General features: G+C 40.1%; 1 protein-coding gene across 1 annotated transcript in view; it reads left to right on the forward strand.

Moving 5' to 3' along the window:
- Positions 1 to 1,559: 1,559 nt before the first annotated feature.
- RYR2 (ryanodine receptor 2) overlaps positions 1,560 to 21,352 on the forward strand; it is a 757,628-nt gene continuing 737,835 nt past the window's right edge. Inside the window, exon 1 of the mRNA XM_060243352.1 lies at positions 1,560 to 1,855. Within this exon, the coding sequence (XP_060099335.1) occupies positions 1,808 to 1,855 (48 nt within the window). The 5' untranslated portion in view covers positions 1,560 to 1,807. The remainder of the gene's footprint in view (positions 1,856 to 21,352) is intronic.

Raw genomic sequence — 21,352 nt, forward strand, 5'->3', positions numbered from 1 at the left:
AGGAACCTGAACCTATCAGACAATTTTTAAAAAATCTTTTCTATCCCTTACTTGATTAGCCTTGCCTGTTTTCTAAATGCTCTTAGAGGAATTTCCTAATAACTGTCAGAATATCAAAAGAATACATCATGAGATCTACTGCTCCCATTTTCCTTAGAAGTGGACATCCTTTGTTTGTTGCATACATTTGTAATGTACACTGTCACCCTAAAGCAGGATGCCTGTGATTCCAGCTTCTGCCTTAAGGAAGCTAGTGTAAAAGACTGGATTCTTATTTACCAGTCCTTGGGTTCTAACTTCCAACCCTGTGGCAACTGATATTTTAAAAAGTTAGCTTTTAGGCCACAATGGTAAATAAAAAAGCATACACTGAAATTGAGCAAGCACATCATATGGCAAAATAAGCAAAGTTTCAGACTAGCTCAGAAAGGGGCAAAAAAAGTGCTTTAATTTTCTCATGCCGAGAAGACTCTGCTTTATGTCCTATCCAAAAAGCAAGGTGCCCTGGAGTACTGATAACTCATTTGTTCTCCATTTAAACCAATTGTCTTTGGTTTCTAGTCTGGAAGGTAGGAAATGGAACTCTTCCCAGCAAAGCAGTGATTCAACACTTTTCTGTAAGGCATCTCTTGACACTGTTGCTGCTGTGGAATTATTCTAACAGCCAGTAATGCATAATTACTGAGATTGATGTTGAGAAATACACAACATTGCCATTGCCACCTCTCTCACAGAGAGAGAGAGAGAGAGAGACTCCCCCAGCTTGTATAAAATCTTCGGATAGGTGGATGCTAATTTATGGACACACTGTTTTGGCAGTGCAAAGGGATATAGAGAAACGGACATCTAACCAGAACACAAGTTTTAGGAATACTCACGAACACCATTAGTCTTGGGGCTACAGTTTTCTAGAGACATCTTCCCCAACTCCAGTGAGACCACCAGAGCTACGTTGTCGCAGCCCAATGGACAAAAGGTCGAAAATCTGAAAAGATGCCACAACTCCTTGGAAGGGTTTCTTCCCGCCCCTCTATAAAGGCAGGCAGCCCTATAACAGGTGGGGCTTTCCCTGGAACGAAGAGCCTTGAAGGTAGGAAAGCCCCACCTGTTGATCTTCTTGTCACATGAAGGCACAGGGACCCCTGTCGGGCTGGGGGGGGGGCAGTAAGTGGCCATCCCACCAACCAGTTGCGGCTCGCTCGCTCTTCTCTCGGGCTTCCACTCCACTAACTGCCCGGCAGTCTTGCTGTCTGCCTGCTGTCCCTCTCGCCGTCTCCCTCCGCACGTAAACATGCAGTTCTTCTCTGCGCCTGGCATGTCTGTCCTCTCCGCTTCCCCCGGGCTGGGCGTGTAGGAGAGAGGCTGCACCAGCGCCTGTACGCGCGAGCGGCCGGAGAGTGGCGCTGCGCCTCAGGTTTGCTTCGCTTGGCTTTGCGGAGGGAGCCGGCTGCAGATCACCTGCAGTAGTGGGGGAGCCGCCGAGGAGCTCCTCCCCCGCTGCCCCTGTTAATCACAGCGCTCTTTCTGCCAGCCCCCCCCCCCCCCACGCCCGCACTTGCACCGGGCTGCCAATCTGCTGCAGAGAGGGAGCGACACGGTCGCCCAGAACAGAGCTGAGGCGGCTGGCTTCGGGTCGCTCGCACTTTCTTCCCTTCCCTAGCGCTCCAGCTCGGCGTGGGTGCATCTCGCTCAGCTGCAACCGCCTCCTCTGCTGTCCCCGCGGGGGTGCTTCCTTCTCCTCCTACTGCCGCACCGCCGGCCAACCCGGGCAGCAGAGGCAGCAGAGCCCGGGAAGCAAGAGAGAGCCATGGCCGAAGTGGGCGAAGGCGAGGACGAGATACAGTTCCTACGAACTGTAAGCCGCTCGCTTGACTTGCTCTTTTTTTTTTGTTGGTTCTCCTCTTACTCCCCCCCCCCCCCACCCGCGGAGTGGTATTTTCCCGTTAGCAGGAGGAATGAAGAGCGGGCTGAGGGGCAGAGGTTCGCGCGCCATGCCTTCAGCTGGGGGCTGCGAGGGAAAGCTTGCGCCTGGCGGGAGCCTTGGGGCGGTGACAGATTTATATTTTGTTTGGGGGCTCGGACCAACCTACTGGCGGTTGGTGAGGCGAGCTTTGCGTGACTGGCATCCCGAGTAACTGGGAGGAAGCCCCCTCCCCTCCCCCGCCGCCGCCAAGAGGAGGAGGAGGAGGAGGGCGGGAGAAGAGGGGGCTGGGTTGGAGCCTGGAGAGGAGTTCCTCTGGCGCCCTCAGCTCACCTGCGGCGGGGGGGGGGGGAGGTCAGACGACAGTTCCCCATCAGACGGTTCCTTGGGTCGGTGTTTTCGGAGGAGGAGACGAGACCGAGCCTAGTTGGAATTCTAGGGCCCCCTTTTTTTTGGTTCAGCGACGGCCCTTTTGAAACACGTCCGCTGGGGAGCACAGGCAAGCAGTGGGTGCCTGTGGGTTTAAGGAACGGCTGTCGTAGTCGGTGTGCCGGGGAAAGATGCCCAATGACACAAGTGTGGGCACGGGTGATGGTGCCGGGCGGGTGGAGTGCCTCATCAAACCCTCCTCCCACGTTAACTTTGCAGAGACGGTGAAATCAGTCGTAGGCAGCTCTTTCTCTGTGTGCCCCCTGCCCTCAGATTGGTAATAAGGAGTCCTATACAGAAACTATTGCTAGCAGGTGACGAGGGGCAGACTGGGTTGGTCTTGCATGGTCTCTCAGTGAACAACATTTCCTCTGAATACTCTTGTCTCTCCCTCCCTCTGATTTGTTCTGGGTACTGCAGATATTCCACCAAGCAGCTTTGCTTAGCCTAAAAGCTGCAATTGTGTCTCCTCTTCTGGCAAAAGCAAATATGACGGGGGGGGCGGGGGCGGAGTGAAGACATTCCGGGCTTGTCTCTGAAGGACTGTTAGTAATTTGTTGATGTCAGCAAGCCTTGTTCTTAAATCTGACATTTTAAACTGCTGAACCAGTGGTTTTCATAAATTTGGTCTTGTGTTAAGTGTGCAGCTGCTCATCCTGGAATATGTCTGGTGATACCTGCTTTTATTGAGATGTCCCAAGTGGCTTTTATGTACACAATCCTTGCAGGTTTAACAAATGATTGTAATTGGGTAAAATGAAACATTCATTTTATGCTCTGGGAATAATCCACTTCCATATTGGATATTTACAGACACTAGAAATTGTAAGATGTAACATTGACTTCCCTTTTATTTTTAACTGAATGTAACCTGTATGGCAAATGATGGCTCTTAGCTAGTGGTGGTGGTAGGGATGAGTAGCATGAAACAGGGGAACCGTGCTACTTAATCATATTTGTTTTGTTTTCAACATTATATAACTGAAGATGATGGTGTGGAAATTTCTTATTTTACTGGCTTTTCTGGTTGTACTGAAAAGTCCTACTTCCTAAATACATATCTATGCTTTAAAAACACTCAGTCCCAACAGAGGAAATATAAATCTAGAAACTTTTAAATTTATCTATGTTTTGAGATGTTTGCTGGGACTATAGTACCGTAATCTAAAACAAATACAAGGATTTATGTTGGTGAGACTTTCTCCTTCCTTACTGTTCTAATTGGCCCAAATATTCTAGAAGGCTTATGCAATTACATGCTTACTGCAGGTTTAAACATTAAATGAAGATCTTAGGAGTAGTGTTATCTGAATACTTAATAGGGTAAAAGTAGTAACATGCATGCTAATGTCTCTGGACATATAAAGTAATGTTCCAGCTACAATCCTGGAGAGCAAAAGCGCATTACGTAAAACCACTGTACGTGTTATGTGTGTTGTATTGATAGTAAAGATCTGGAAATCCTAGCCTGGATTATCTTCAAAATGTTACATTGGTAACATTAATGATTTTGAAGCAAATATAAACAGAAGGAAGATTGTCAAGTAGGTTTTGTATAAGTTTGCGCAAAAGGTGAATTCCAGAAGGGATCTCATGGGTTCAGTTTTCTTTCCCTTCTCTAATTTAATATTTGCTTGTTTACAACTTCTATTTAATTTAACTATACCACAAAAAGAAAATTAAATTGTACCATGATGTCTTAACATTTTAAAAAGTTAAGCACTGCAATGGCATAAACACATTTGTTATGACATACATCCTGTTGTGTAACAGCAATCATTTCAAGGCAGATGCCTTATACTTCACATGTGTTCTTTATAACCTGACAACTATGGTTAAGGATCCTGATTTTATCTGTGGATTCATTGCAGAACTTTGGACATGATTTTTTACTGGCTAATTTCTTTTATTTTTATTTTTTTAACTTTTCAGGTTGCAAAGATTAATCTGGGCCATGTCACAGTACAATCCTAAAAGGGTCTATTTAGAATTCAACTAAGGTCTGTTAAATGGGACTTTGTCTCAGGAAAGTGTTCTTAGGATTGCACTGTCAATAGTATCGGAAGGACGAAAGGCAGATATGGCTAATTCTATAGGGATTGTTTGGAAGTATTTCTCTTGTACTTTGTGGTATTATCATTATAGCAACAGCACAGACTGTTAAATGGACAACCAGAATTTCATTTGCAGTGGAATATTTTAAACCTAGGACTGGTTTAAAAAAACAACTACTAAACAGAATTAAACAAGTTCCTCATTCATGTAGGCCATTATGTGACAAAACTGAATTGTAAATTTATCGCTGGAACCATAATGACACCAAAACCTGCTATCTCATAATATTTGTTTAACTAACTCCCTAAATAGAGTTTTTATAAGAAGGTAGCATCTGTTCTTTTTTGGGTGGGGGTTGTGTGCAGAGGGAGGCAGACAGTATATCACACAGAAGTGGTATATACTTTAGTTACAGTAGTGTATGAATTTGGGTCTGTGGAATTTATTTTTAATATTTAGGTTATGTCTTCACTTGAGTTATCAAATGGCAAATTTTATAGATACATCTTTGCACATGATTATTATGCTATATACATGACAATATATGGAATCGTGACTATCAATTTAGAACAACATTATTTACATCCTAATTCTGTGCTGCGATTTCTCCCCCACAACTCGGAACACCCAGTTTCCTTTCACTCTGTTGGTACATCACCTTTATTTTCTCCAAAGGCATATAAACATTGACGCTCCAGCTGGATTCATGGCCTAATCTGTTACTGCAGTTTCATGGCTGGCTAGGTTTTTTGTTTGTTTGTTAAAAAGCAAATTATGTTTGGTGTTTCCTTTAAACATTCCTTCTTTGGCAGAGTATCAAGAAAATAATTTCTAATGGTTAGTATGATAGTGACAAATTAATGCATTTATATATTGGGAATTGCCATCTTTCAAGCATTTGCTGTCATGAAGAGGTAGAGTATAGGTGCATCCAGTCCACACACATGAGGTGTATGTTCTTATTATATTATTGAGCATACCCATATGTTTTGTTTATTATCCCAAACATACCCATTTTGGTAAACCTTATTAATGTGCCTTTGAAATTCAGAGGATTTTTTTACAAATAAATATTTTTTATTTAGACCATACTAACTAGAGGGAATCTCATTTAAAAATATTCTGAAATTACTGTGGCTGCTGTTTCAAGTATAATTATTTGGAAATAAATTCCAATGTAAAAGAATCAGATATCTCTGAATTCAATAGTCTCTTTTTCCTAAATTAACTTTTCTTGGCATCTTTTGTATTTTGGTAAACATACCATATTTTGTTTTACACTCATTACTGTTTCCTCTAATATAATTTTCATGTAATGATTTTTATAAAGCACAATGTTGAGCAGCATATTTTTGCTATTGGTAAGATGAGTGAAGTTCTGCTATCAATATCAAGCTGCCTGTGGTTACTTTGCAAGCAGAGCTGTACTTGTAGTATGTGTTATTCTTTAAATGAAGCCTTCTGCAAAATGCAGCACACATCTTTGGAAAAATCCTCAAGCTGCCAATATAGGACATTTATTATCAAGAAGATATAGAGATAGGAGCAACTAGTTTCTGTCAGAACTTGGATGAACTTCAGACGAGTCCAATACTTGTTACAAGTTAGGATCTTTATTGAAGAACCACAGTACTAGAGCAACGAAATAACAGTAATGCCAATTCCTGGCAGTTGGTTACATTTTATGCCATCAGCAAAGCACAATAAAACAATCATTCACACGGTCTCAGACAAGTGTCTCTTCTTCCCAGCCTTCGTTATCAGAAGGGAGGATGCTCCCCTGTTGTGAAGGCCAAACGGCCTGTCTTCAAAGGGCACCTGTGGATGTTAAGCAGAGACTATCTGCTGCCTGCCCTACTGCCCTAAATATTTGGCATAGCACAGGGGCCAGGGTTAATTGCTGTGGTCAGGCACTCTATGTTATTACTAAGTTACAGCATGGAGTCAGTTTGGTCAAGGCAAGTAAAGCAAAAGTTACAAGTTCTGTCAGTTTCAGAACAAGGGAGCTCTACATAAACAAAACTAACAGGTAGGGACTCCACCTAGGGTTGCCAATCCCCAGTTGGGAACAGGGAATCCCTTGGTTTGGAGGCCCTCCCCCCACTTCAGAGTTATCAGAAAGCAGGAAAAGGGGGTTGAATGTCCACTGTGCACTTCCATGATACCCCAAAGGGTATACTGAAGAATTAATCTGTGGGTATCTAGGGCTCAACGGGGGCTGCTTTTTGAGGCAGAGGTGTTATTCAAATTGCCTTTTAAATGAATTTTGGGGAAATTTAAGTTAGGTGGGCAAGATGGCAAAAATAGTGTGGAGTTGATAACCTTTGTATAACAGAGTCAGTATTTCCCAGGAGCCCTAGAGTCAATGATGAGATGTTGTATCTAAAGTAAATTAATTTTATTTAGAGAAACTCAACACAAGATAAAAATCACACTCTCGGCACACAGGTCTGAACTGGGAAAAATAGTTAGGAAAAAGATAGGGACATTTGCACGAGGAGTATCTTTGGTGGGTAATACTTGACCTGTCCAGGTGAGAAGCAGAGATTCAGCAGTGAAGAAGAAAGGAGGGGAACGTGTAAGGCAACCAGCGTCACTTGCAATAGGGGTCCAAACTGATCAGGAGTGGGGGTGGCTCTTCCAGCAAGGTAGGGGTCTGGAAAGAGTCACACCTGAATGGCAGAAAGGTCTGTCTTAAATAGCCAATTTTGTGACCTGGGACTGGATCTCATGATGGGATCATCATGCGGGTCAGTGGTTTCCAGGAAGGTTAACAATAGAACTCAGAGAGTGGTCAATGTTTCTCTGAGTAAAAATATACACTAAATAAAACCAGAATGGATAATATAGGTCTGATGGGTTGTTAATAGTGACCCCTCTCGGGGAAGAATGGAAAACAAAAGGGACTGGGAGGGGGGAGAGATGAGTGGCTGATGATTGTTGGAAGTTGAAGAGATTAAGTCCATTGTAAGAGGTGTTGTAGCAGGAAGACTCCTTTGTTTACCAGTGCTCTGTATGATTGTCCCACATCAGCTTCTTTGTCTCTAGCTAGGCAGCTGACATCTGCATATCCAAGGCTGATGCTGAGACTCTGGAAGGCGATACCTACAGGAAAATAGTGTGTCATTTTGAAAGTCCTCAGAAACATGGCTTCACCCAGATTTTACTGCCGCTGGCCTTTTCTTTGTGGAGGCATGGCTGCAGAGGTCTATGAACCCCAGAAGAAGGTTTCACCCATCCTCCATTATTACCAATGAAGGGAAGGCATTTAAAAGGAGCACAGTCCGTTTAAATGTGATGGCCACAACTACCTTCAGAGTTGAATCATGCTTGTCAGAACGTTGCTCCTAGTTCCATTCCCAAAGTTTCCTGCCTCCACCCCCATATTACCTGAGTCAGACCTGGCAACACTAACTCCACCTCATAAGATGAAATCAACACATATGAATATCAGAGGGGCAAACAGACATATTCTGATGTATACAATAAATACATCACATCCCCCTTTGTTATTTTGGGGTGCTCACTTAGTGCAACCCAAACATGACAAAGATATGGAGTCAGAGATTGCTACACTTGATTCACTGTTGTAGTTTGCCTTAATGCTAACCCATCACCCAGTCTTTGAACATAGCTTGGTCACCCCTCCATTCTCCCCTTCCAGAAGGGGTGTAAGTGAACATATCCTGCTTATCATAGTAGTAGTTCTTTTGTCTTCACTGGATATTTAACTTCAAGTGAACATCACTTGGTAATCAGGGTGTCAGTGTGGCTGGCAGAGGGAAGTCTAAAAACCTTCCCAACAGGAGCCGTGCAGGGGCATATTCAAGACCTGAAATGGGAGCACATCTCAAATTGAGTAAAGCCAAATTGAGATCTGAACCATCTATAAACATTTTTTGTATGTTTGATGGTTTGGATAATGCATTTTGCCTGACCGTTGGACTGGAGGTAGCTAGGTGTAGAATGGATAATGGAGATGATCCAGTTAGAAGCAAATTGTTTGATCACTGAACTAGCAAAAGGAACATGGTTATAAATAAGTCCTTCAGGAATGCTGTGGTGTGCAAATCTTGGCTACAATTGTGCCTGCAATCTTATGTGGCAACAACATAACTTGAGGGTATTCTGATGAATAAACAACAACTATAAGATGGGCTTGGCCATTAAATTAAAAATATCAGCTGTTTGTTTGTACCAAGGCAAATCTGGGGTGTCATTTGGGATCATTGGCTCTCTGTAATTGCTAAATTGAACTTGTTAGCATAGCAAATAATATTCAGCTTATGTAAACATTTGTGTCAGGCTAATACATATGACGAGTCCATGCTTTTGATCTCTGCATACCTTGATGAGGGAAGTAAAGCAGTCAGCATATGAGACAGTGCCCCTTTAGAAACAATTATTTTAGAACGTATCACAAGCAAGCCATCTTCAATCCTGATTTGGTCTGTGAGAGGCCAGTAAGGTCCCTTAACGGCCAGAGACCTATGTACCTCTGGGAACACCTCTCTTGGTATACACCCAAGAGAGGCCCTTAATGGCCAGGGACTCATGTACCTCTGGGGCTGCCTCTCCAAAAGAGTCTTGAGCTTTGGTGATCAACATCTGCTGGTGGTCCCCCAGCCCAAGAGTCATCCGGCTGCCCTTGACCAGGTGGAACTCTCTGCCAAATTCCACCCAGGCCCTATGGGAATTATTACCAATCTGCAGGGCCTGTAAGGCAGAGAAGTTCCTCCAGGTATTTGGCTGTGGACAGCTATGGTTTCATTTGGTACCCCCACTTTCTCTCTCCTCCATGAGATAGTGGCACTACCAGGACTCAGCACCATCTTGCTTTTAAGGAACTGCAATGTTTTTTACTGCTTATTTAATTTTGGTTTTATCTTGTTTGTAATTATAACTTTGTTGTGAACCACCCTGAGCCCAGCTATTGGGAAGGGTGGTTAAAAATTCAAATAAATAAATGATAAAGTCTCAGATCTGGTTTAATCTTTTTTGGTGGCGGGGGGAGGGTGCCTGTATTTGGATGTGCAGGGTGTTGAAGACTTGTAAGTCATGCTTTTGTGTCATCTTCCAGCTCTTTTAACAAGAAGTCACTGAGAGGAATTGTAAATTATTTCCCCCTCGTGGATAGGATCTGGTTCAGAGGTTGGAGGGATTGTAGTATTTTATTAATCAACGTCTACTTACCTCCCCATCAAAGACAATCAGACATTCTTGCAATCTGGAATGATTTCGAATCTCATTTAGAGGATTTTCTGAATGATACTCCAGCGGATGTGATCCTAATGGGAGGGGACTTTAATGCTTGACTAGGCCCTCATGATGAGATCCTTATTGGAAAGTTTGGATTTCCTACTTTCATCAGTGAGGCGAGTCGCCATCCCACTCTCCTTCGCCGCCTTTCAAAAGACCCCAGGGTAAATTTTGCAGGGGCTTGCTTAGCAAGGATGGCTAGAAGGTTTGACCTCTCCATATTGAATGGCTCCATAGTAGGTGATTATCCTGGAGAGATCACCTTTCTAGACGGCACTAGATCGACTATTTTCTAGCCAGCCCAAGATTACTTTCGAAGGTTCTTCACCTACAAGTTCTACCCGAACTAGAAAGTGATCATCTTCCACTATTACTCACTCTAGCTCCTTTAGTTCCAGAGACTTTTCATAGTATTACGATGGGCCCACATTTGGTTCTAGTCCAATAAATGAGATGCCGCGCCAAGTGGTCCAATCAGTTGGCACAAACAGTGAGGGGAGCCCTGGAGAAGGAGGATGCTTGCTCCAATAGAAAATTAATTATGGATACTCCCCATGACTTGAACCCTCTGATCCCCTTCGATCATCTCCAACTCATAAAACCATTACTGGTTCAAGATGCTTCTGTTCAACATCGTAGATTCAAAAACGTCACCAAGCCCTGGTTCGATAAAGAATGCAAGCAAGCAAGAAGAGGTCTAAAATCAGCGTATCATGCATATAAGAACTCTGAGGGCCTTGATTCTCTGTGTGCACAATACCATCTTTCATGCTCTAAGAAGTTATGCAAACAACTTATTGCCACATAGAAGCGTGAGGCCATGAAAGTGCTGTGGAATAGCATTATACAGTCATCCAAGGAGAAGATCTTGACAGGGTTTTGGAAATTGATCTCGAGCCACTCCTGCAGAGACATCTCCCCCATTTACTCATTTGTCACCCCCAAGAATTGGGAATCATTTTTTCAAGTGCTGTACTCTGATCCCCACCATTCTGCAGTTCCCCAGATTCATGAGGCCCTTTCAGACCTGCCACCTTGGCCTCCGGTGACGGCTGGAGAAGTTAGATCTTTGATCAGTAAACTCAAGAGAGGCAAAGCTCCAGGCCCTGATTTTATTCCCCCAGATCTATTGAAAGATAATATAGACTGGTGGTCCTCTCTCTTGGCCCCATTGTTTACATATATAGATTTGACAGGGGATTTACCTGAGGCCTGGAGAGAGGCTATCATCATTCCTTTTTTTAAGTCCGGGCAGAAGGATAATCCAGCCAATTATAGGCCAATCAGCCTCTTGAGTATTCTGGGCAAACTATACGCTAGCCATCTTCTAGAGAAATTGCAGTGCTGGCTGATTCAAGAAAGGTATTTGGTAGATGAGCAGGCTGGGTTTAGGGAAGGACGATCCATGTTGGGACATAATTTGATTCTATCACATTTGATAGAAAAATATGCAACCAGCATAACGGTTTCTCTTTATGCAGCCTTTATTGACTTAAAATCTGCTTTTGTCTCCATTCCCAGAGGGAAATTATGGGAGAAGTTAAGTCCCACTCCTCCACTTGCACCTGCTGGAATGGCCTTGGATCAGCCATAGCTCTGGCAGAGGTTGTCCTTGAAAGGGCAGCTTCTGTGAGAGCCCTCCCCAGCCCCACCCACCTCACAGGGTGTCTGTTGTGGGGGAGGAAGGTAAAGGAGATTGTGAGCCGCTCTGAGACTCTTTGGAGTGGAGGGCGGGATATAAATCCAATATCTTCTTCTTCTTCTTGACAGGAGACTTTTATTCCTGATCCAGGCATTATATACCAACATGTCTATTAGGGTCAGGTGCAATAATCAAGGTCTCCTTACTGACCCTATTCCAACTTTAAAAGGAGTCAAGCAAGGCTGCGTGCTGGCCCCTTCCCTTTTTTTCCATCTTTATTAATGATATGATCAGCAATCTCCATCTAGTCGATACTCATCCCCCCTCCCTAGCAGATAGGCAACTGGTAGCCTTACTCTTTGCAGATGACACAAACTTGCTGTCTAGAACACCAGTAGGCCTTAGAAAGGCATTAGCTCAATTTGGTCTTTATTGTGATCATAACCTCTTAGAGATTAATTATCAGAAAACAAAAGTAATGGCTTTTGGCCCAAAACCCAGGCTAAGGAGATGGAATATAAATGGCCATAGTCTACAACAGGTAACAATTTACAAATATTTTGGGGTCATGATTCAGTCCTCAGGGTCAAAGAAGGCTCACCACGAATATGCTGCCAATTCTGGTCGCAAATTGACCCAGGCCACCATTAGGTTTTTTCTCACGAAAGGGGGGCATTTTATACCAGTTAAAACTCTACTTGGCCAAAACAATACCCCAACTCACTTATGAAACTATGTTGGGTCCATCCTTATCAAGTTTTGAGCCCCTTGAGAAAATTCAGTCCAAATCCTTGAGAGCCATTTTCCACTTTCCAACCTGTGTTTCCAATGCAGTACTACACTTGGAAAATGGCTTGCTAAGGATAGAGGCTAGGGTGAGCCTACTTTCAATCAGCACTTGGCTTAATCTCAGCCATTGCCCCACGAATACCACATCGTTGATTTTAAAGGATAGTTATTGTTCCTCTTGGGTTAGAGCCATCCATCAGAAATTGTCTACGCTTGGCTTTTCACCTGAATCTCTCCAGATAATAGCCCTGGATCAAGCCAGGGCCATAGTCAAACAGAGACTACAAGACATTGAAAGACAGAATGATATTGCCAAGGTCCCGGATTATCTAGCTCCCTCTCAAAGGAGATATGTGTTAGTTCCAGTTCCCTATCTCTCAACTCTAACAATACCATCCCACAGAAGGGCCTTTTCTATGGCCCGTTGTAATATCTTTCCTTCAGCAGTCGTTGAGGGCCGCTTTAGAAAGGTGCCTATGGCTGAGCGGGTTTGTCCTTGTGGTGCAGATAAAGTTGAAACGATTGACCATGTTTTGTTTGGGTGTGGCCTATACCCTGGCATACGAGCCAGGTGCATTTATTCTTTGTTGGAGGGATGTCTCGGGTTTTCTGATTTCAAAATCAGAAATACGCTGTTATCAGATTTTAACCCCCAATTCACAATTAATTTTTATGGCGGCAGCTAGGAGAATTCGTGAGGATTATGTAAACAAGGGGTCCTGAACTGACTGTTTTTTGAATATTTCCAAGCTTGTATTTTATTTTTTCTTAAATGCCTGAGTACTCTGCATACCATCACAAATGCTACTGAAACTGATATAAATACAGAGACCATGCATAAAGTTGCCAAATTTTGTTCCCATGCAATCAAATTGCATTTTATGGTTCTTAAAAGTTAATGTCGAGGTAACAGATTGTAATTTTAACCAGTGTATTCTAGCTAATATTTTTTCTGGAGCTGTATAATTTTAAAACCTTTTATTATATGTACTGTATTTATTAAGCTAGAAGATGTTTGACCACTACTGTATTAATTGTCATATCTCATTATTCATACTAATGTCCTATATTTTATTTTCACATTTATTTTTTAAATATCTTACGTTTTACCTATTTAGGTCCATCTTGATTTTTACAATTTTTATGTGGTTGTTGTTGGCCTGCATTATGCTATGTATTTGGTCATGGACCGTAATAAAGCAAACTGAACTGATTGTGATATCTCTGGAAAATGTGTCTGTTATTAGCATGTCATTGCCCTTAGTGTAAACAATCAGGATGTCATATTTTGTAGGAGTATCCTTTCCAATGCCCTTGGGAAAGGTTGCCTCTGATTGGATTAATATGTGTATGCCAAACACACATTAGTGGATTTAGTCATAATAAACACAGTAGCCAGAAGTTCCTTTTTGATCTCTTTGTAGTTTTGCTCAACCTGTGTTGATGCCTTTCAGCATAGCAATAGATTGTTTCTGCTGACCCAAAGTAGCTTATATCATTCTCCTTTCTGTTTTATCCTCATAACAGTTTTGTGAGATAGGTTAGGCAGAAAGTGTGTGATGGCATAAGGTCACCCAGCAAGTTTCCATGACAGAGTGAGGATTTGAACCCAAGTCTCCCAGATTCAATTTTGAGCCAAATGAACAAGTACTGGAGGGTATCAGAATAGATATAATATGGACTTCCGGGGAGGAAAATGGCGAGCTGAGTTGTCTCTCGTAACGGGAGCAAGCTGAAGGTCTTGTTCGGGGTAGTGGAGGGCAAACCAAAGCCCACTGCCTACCTTTCTCAGTGAGAGAAAGGTCCAAGACTTGCACTAAAAAGTTTAGAAGAGATTTACCTTGGCTGAAAAGGAGCTTTGGAGAAGGGTCCTTTGAGGCTTTGAGGAGTCTCAGAAGTTTGCAAAATTATCGTCTGCAAGATCTCTCAGAGCCATGGATTTGGCATAAGCTCGTCATGATCCTAACCTTCTGGGACATTTTTAAACAACTAAAGTCTTGGAAGACCAGTGGAACTTGGATAAACAGAGGAAAAAAGGTACAGAAACTCTTCTTTCACTCCGGAGCTATTTACAGACTAAAGAGACGTTTTAAAGGTGGAAATAAGGGGAAAATATAAAACTTGCAAGTAGAAGAAGGGAAGGGTGAAGTTTGGACTATTTTGACATAAAAGACAGTGTTAAAAACTGCTAAAAATTGAAGAGAAATCATTGTTGTGTCTACTTACGATTTGTGGAATGTAAACAACCATACTGCGCAGGAATATACTGGAACAGTCCTTTAACTCTACTGAGCAAGACAGGAAGTGCGTCAAGCAATCTATAAGGTTGAAGGTGACAGAGACAGGAAGCAGTAAAGAAAAAAGCCTACTCTACATCATAGAGAAACATCGGCAGCCATTGCTGGGAGGTCCAATTTAAAACATCGTTTTAAAAAGATTTGGGACTTTAAAAAGTGACAGAAACGACAGGGAAAAGGGTAAGAAGATAAGAACTATTGACTACATTATTGGTGGGCTCCTGGGGTGATTTTAAAAGGGGAAAAAAAATCTTTAAAAGGAGAAAAAATCGCGGCCGCCATTTTGGATTTTTTAAAGACTTTTTTGTTAAATATCTTTGCTTTGGGGGCTCAGAAACCAGCGAAATTGGGCTTGCTGGAAAGGGCAAGCCCTGCTCTATTGAACCTGACTGTCAGATTTTAAATTGGTGAGGTCAAAAATTTCGTCATTTTTTTAAAGGGGAAAAATTCTTCAAAAATTTATATCTGGGCCTGGGAAGCTCAGAAGAAAACAGAACAAAGTTTAATTGAGAGAGAAAATTTAGACCTTCTGAACTTGGTAGTCAAACTTGCAAATTGTGCGACGGAAATTTTTGGTATTTTAATTGCATCCCCCTTGCTCTTTGCTTAAATGTCAGAGCCCAGGCAGCCCCGAACAAGAGCCCTTTCATTAGATAAAATGCAAGACCAAATGGAGGCTATGGAAGCCAGGATTATGAAAGGAGTTAAGAAAATGATGGAAGAGTTGAAGGAAGAACTTACTACAGTGATTAAAAAAGAAGTGGATGACCTCAAAAACCAAATTGGGAAAATAGACAAGAAAGTACAGGAGGTGGAGGAGAAAGTTAAAATACATGATACCACCTTGCTGAAAGTACAAGAAAAAGTGACGATTCACGACTGCAAATTAATGGAAAATCAGCTACGTTTGAGAGGAGTACCTGAGGAAGAGAATGATGATTTGAAAGGATATATAACAAACATAATCGCAGAATTCTTAGAAGAAGACCCTGATAAGACTAAAAGCATGTATGATCACATGTATAGAGTCAACTCGCTATATGCCAAAAAAAATAACTTACCAAGAGATGTGGTTGTAAGATTCATGACAAAGGAAATGGTGGGAAGGATTATGAAGAGAAACTTTGAACAATCATTGATAGTAAGAAGAAAGAGATGTTACAAATGTGAAAAATTACAGACCAATTTCACTTTTGAACAATGATTATAAAATATATACAAGAATTCTGGCAGAACGTCTTAAGCAATATTTGATAAATTTTATAAAAGAGGACCAAGCCGGTTTTCTTCCCAAAAGACAAATAAGAGACAATATTAGAACTGTTGTAAATATTGTAGAATATTATGAAAGACATCCAGAAAAGGAAGTAGCGCTATTCTTTGCGGATGCAGAAAAAGCATTTGACAATTTAAATTGGGACTTTATGTTTGCAGTGATGGAAAAAATGGAGCTTGGAGAAAGTTTTATAAGAATGATAAAGGCAATATATTCTGAACAAAGTGCAAGGCTGTGCATCAACGCAGATCTTACAGATGAAATGAAAATTAGTAAAGGTACCAGACAAGGCTGCCCGCTTTCGCCATTGCTGTTTATAATGACTCTTGAAATTTTACTAATGCAGATTCAAGAAGAAAAAGATTTAGAAGGACTACAAATAAAAGGATTTACCTATAAATACAGAGCATTTGCAGATGATATAATGTTTATAAATGAAAATCCTTTACAAGTTACACCTTTGTTGTTAATGAGAATACAAGAGTTTGGGGAGTTGGCGGGACTTTATATAAACAAAGAAAAATCAAAAATCTTATGTAAGAATATGCAGAAAAATAGACAACAAGAACTACAAAGACTAACGGGTTGTGAAGTTACCTCTAAGGTAAAATACCTAGGGGTAGAGATAACAATGAAAAATATTGATTTGTTTAAGAACAATTATGAAAAGCTATGGCGTAAAATAGAAGAAGATATGCTAAAGTGGAACAAGCTCAATTTGTCACTGTTGGGTAGAATAGCTGCAGTAAAAATGAATATTTTACCAAGGATTATGTATCTGTTTCAAACCATCCCCATTGTGAAAGATGCTAAGCAATTTGATAAATGGCGAAGAAAAATTTCAAAAGATGTTTTTTTTAAAGACATTACACAACAACTAGATGAGCTGACCTACGATCAAATACTCTTAATGGGAGATTTTAATGGAACAGTTGAGAACTCATTGGATAGATCCGGAGGGAAAAAAAATAGTGGAAAAGAAGGAAAATTGCCAAAGTCTTTTTTTGAATTAGTAAAACAGGAAAATTTGGAGGACATATGGAGAAAGTTTAACCCTGAAGTGCGGGACTATACTTTTTTTTCTGCAAGACATAAGACATTTTCTAGAATTGACATGCTATGGGGAACCAGAGATTTAGGCCTCATAACAAGAAAGATAGAGATTTTGCCTAAAATTGGCACTGACCATAACCCAATAATGTGGATTACAAAACTGTCCAAAAGATTGAGAAGATGGAGATTGAATGAAGACTTGCTACAGAACAAAGAAACAGTGACTTTCCTAGGAAAAGAAACTAAAGAATTTTTCCAAGTGAATGATAAAGAAGATATCGATTTTCAGACGGTCTGGGATGCTTATAAAGCAGTAATGAGAGGGTTGCTGATTACTTTGAACAATAAAGATAAAAGGGAAAAAGAAAAACAACTACTGGATATTCAAAATGAAATAAAGAAAAAAGAAGGAGAGCTGAGGAAAAGACCAGGGAAAAAGAAAATTCTAAGGGAAATTTCAATATTGCAAACTCAACTAAGACATTTATTAAACAAAGAAGTAGAATGGAACTTGAAAAGGCTCCAGCAAAAATCGTTTGAAGGAGCAAATAAGACGGGGAAATACTTGGCGTGGCAGCTGAAAAAAAAGAGGGAAAATAAAATAATTAATAGAATTGTGATAGATGAAAGAGACGTAGTTACTCAAGAGGGAATAAAAAGAGAATTTTTTAAGTATTATGCCAAGCTGTTTAAAGGTGCTGAAGTAAAGAGAAAAAAGATAGATGAATATCTACAGAAAATAAAAATTGAGCCATTAACTGAGAATATGAGAAAAATTTTGAATGACCCAATTGAAAAAATAGAAATTGAGGCAGCAATCAACGTGATGAAAAATGATAAAGCTCCCGGGCCAGACGGTTATACAGCCAAGTATTTTAAAATGTTTAAAGATGAATTAATACCAAAATTACAGAAGCTGATGAATGCAATAAGAGTCAAAGGGAAGGTACCAAATACATGGAAAGAAGCTGTTATTTCTTTGATACCTAAAGAAGAAAGAGATGTTACAAATGTGAAAAATTACAGACCAATTTCACTTTTGAACAATGATTATAAAATATTTACAAGAATTCTGGCAGAACGTCTTAAGCAATATTTGATAAATTTTATAAAAGAGGACCAAGCCGGTTTTCTTCCCAAAAGACAAATAAGAGACAATATTAGAACTGTTGTAAATATTGTAGAATATTATGAAAGACATCCAGAAAAGGAAGTAGCGCTATTCTTTGCGGATGCAGAAAAAGCATTTGACAATTTAAATTGGGACTTTATGTTTGCAGTGATGGAAAAAATGGAGCTTGGAGAAAGTTTTATAAGAATGATAAAGGCAATATATTCTGAACAAAGTGCAAGGCTGTGCATCAACGCAGATCTTACAGATGAAATGAAAATTAGTAAAGGTACCAGACAAGGCTGCCCGCTTTCGCCATTGCTGTTTATAATGACTCTTGAAATTTTACTAATGCAGATTCAAGAAGAAAAAGATTTAGAAGGACTACAAATAAAAGGATTTACCTATAAATACAGAGCATTTGCAGATGATATAATGTTTATAAATGAAAATCCTTTACAAGTTACACCTTTGTTGTTAATGAGAATACAAGAGTTTGGGGAGTTGGCGGGACTTTATATAAACAAAGAAAAATCAAAAATCTTATGTAAGAATATGCAGAAAAATAGACAACAAGAACTACAAAGACTAACGGGTTGTGAAGTTACCTCTAAGGTAAAATACCTAGGGGTAGAGATAACAATGAAAAATATTGATTTGTTTAAGAACAATTATGAAAAGCTATGGCGTAAAATAGAAGAAGATATGCTAAAGTGGAACAAGCTCAATTTGTCACTGTTGGGTAGAATAGCTGCAGTAAAAATGAATATTTTACCAAGGATTATGTATCTGTTTCAAACCATCCCCATTGTGAAAGATGCTAAGCAATTTGATAAATGGCGAAGAAAAATTTCGGAATTCGTGTGGGCCGGGAGGAAACCTAGAATTAAAATGAAAGTCCTGATAGATGCGAAAGAGAGAGGTGGATTCCAATTACCAGATTTGAAACTGTATCATGAAGCAATTTGTTTAGTATGGTTAAAAGAATGGATAACGTTATTAAATAAAAAACTTCTAATGTTAGAAGGCCATGGAAAAAAATTCGGCTGGCATGCATATTTGTACTATGGAAAAAAGAAGATGGACGGTCTTTTCTCTCACCATTATATAAGGAGTAGCTTATTAAATGTGTGGATAAAGTACAAGAAATATGGTGATGAGAGGAGACCTTTATGGATAGTGCCGGCTGAAGTGATAAAGTTAACGGCCAAAACAGTCAAGGAAAAACAACTATCATACAACCAGTTACTAAAAATACAAAGCGGGAAAATAGAATTGAAAACTGCAGAAGAACTAAACTATAAATATGATTGGTTTCAAATGCAACAAATAAAAAGTTTGATGGAGAATGATATCAAAGCTGAAGGAATAAGGAAAGAACAAACAGAAATGGAAAGAGTTCTGCTTGGAGATAATGAGAAATTAATTTCAAAAGTGTACAAATTACTTTTACAATGGGCTACAGAAGATGAAGTAGTGAAATCTCAAATGATAAAATGGGCAATTAATGTAAATAAAGAAATAAAGATGGAATCTTGGGAATATCTGTGGAAAAATTCCATGAAACTCGCAACATGTCATAGTATTAAAGAGAACTGTTTTAAGATGATGTATAGATGGTATATGACTCCAAAAAAATTAGCAAAGATGAACAATAAGATGCCAGATAGGTGCTGGAAATGTAAAAAGCATGAAGGTTCTTTCTACCATATGTGGTGGACTTGTGAAAGAGCTAAAATGTTTTGGCAAATGATTCAACAAGAGATATCTAAGATCCTGGGATATGAATTCAATAAAGAGGCAGAGACTTTTCTGCTGGGATTACAAATGGAAAAATTTCCAAAAGAAGATAGAACATTAATATGGTACTTGCTCTCAGCTGCTAGGACATTGTATGCGCAGTTGTGGAAGCAAGAAAAAATACCAGAAAAATGGGACTGGATTATGAAAGTTATGTCATGGAGTGAAATGGACAAATTAACAAGAAAATTAAGAGACTGTGATTTAGAACTTTTCAACCAAGAGTGGAAGAAATTCAGAAGATATGTAGAGAAAGAGTGGAAAATAAAAGGACATTGGACAATTTTTGAGGATTAAGATTTTTAAGATAACAATACAATTCTTGAAGGGGGTTCTTCTTCCCTATGTTTCTTTTTTGTTTCGTTTTTTTTCTTGATAGTTAAGGGTACCTTTAATATCTGTTTTTTTTAAAGAAAATAACACTGGCGGGGGTCAAGTAAATGGGGGAGGGGTGGGAGAAAGTAAGATGTGGGGTAGAATGATGGTCTTTTTCTTAATATATATTAAGCTTTTTATAAGTTGTAGTTATAGTTCTACTACCATATGTTACTAATAAAATTGTTTATTCACAGAGAATAGATATAATATGTGCCGAGTGGCCGGTGCCTGCTAGTAGTCATGTTGCTCCAGTTGAAGTTAACACATTGTCTTCAGTCATATAAATTTCAAATGTATTTTATGAATTATTTCCAAAGCAGTACAATCAAAATAGGTTCCTGCTCCATGTGTAGAAACTGCAGTTACAGAGAGGCTTAACATTTAAAGTGTTGGCTATAGAAAAGTGCCTGTTTTCTTCCTAGTAAATTAAAAATTACAAGGCAGAGTCCATCTAAGTTGTCTCTTGAATCTTGCAAATATAATGTTCAAATATTTGACAAAGTTGATTTGCCATGAAGTTGAAAAAATAAGCTGCTTTTCAGGGTAGAGCTAAGGTTCCTAGTCCCCCATTGGGGGTAGCGGGCTCTCCCACTTTGGCAGGCTTTTGCTTAACTCCAGCCAGCTAGCTTGTGGGGGGAAATCCCACCACAATGGATGTTTTTGGGTGACTTCTGGTGAAAACATGTTGTCCCCAATGTGATGATGTCATCTGCAAGTGATGTCATAACATTGGGGACATCAGGGGCGAAGGTCTGTTTTTTTGGGGAAAACTCTATGGTTTGAGAGCAAATTTACCACATGAGTTTTGCCCCAAAACCAGAGTGTCTCCCCCCAACACGATGATGTCACTTTTGGATGCCATCACCAAATTGGGGGTGGCACTTCTGGTTTACCAGAAGTTGTGGGTAGTCACTTCCAGTCTTCTGGTAGTGTGTTAGGAGTTCCCTACAGGCCAGGTAAGTAGACCTGGCAACTCTAGGTAGAGCATAAGTGTTGCTTAGTTTCTCTGCCTGAGGTACTGGTGAATTGCTGCCAGTTGAATAAATAATATAGAGGTAGAAGGAACAATGTGTGTGTAGAACTATTTAGGTGGGTGTTTTTGTAAAATAAGGCTGCTCCATTTTTGGAGCCTCTTTGGCAGTCTCGTGAAGCCTATGGACTCCGTCTCAGAGTAATGTTTTTAAATGCATAAAATAAAATATTTAGGATTACAAAGGAAACCAGTTATTTAAAATACAGTTACCGAAATATTAAAAATCCAAATTTGTGATATAGTAATATGTTATTCTTTATTAATGAATTAAATAACGTGACAGTACATTTAAAATATAGGCAAATGAAA

Source organism: Heteronotia binoei, chromosome 1 (assembly GCF_032191835.1).
Source record: "Heteronotia binoei isolate CCM8104 ecotype False Entrance Well chromosome 1, APGP_CSIRO_Hbin_v1, whole genome shotgun sequence".
NCBI classification, from domain to species: domain Eukaryota; kingdom Metazoa; phylum Chordata; class Lepidosauria; order Squamata; family Gekkonidae; genus Heteronotia; species Heteronotia binoei.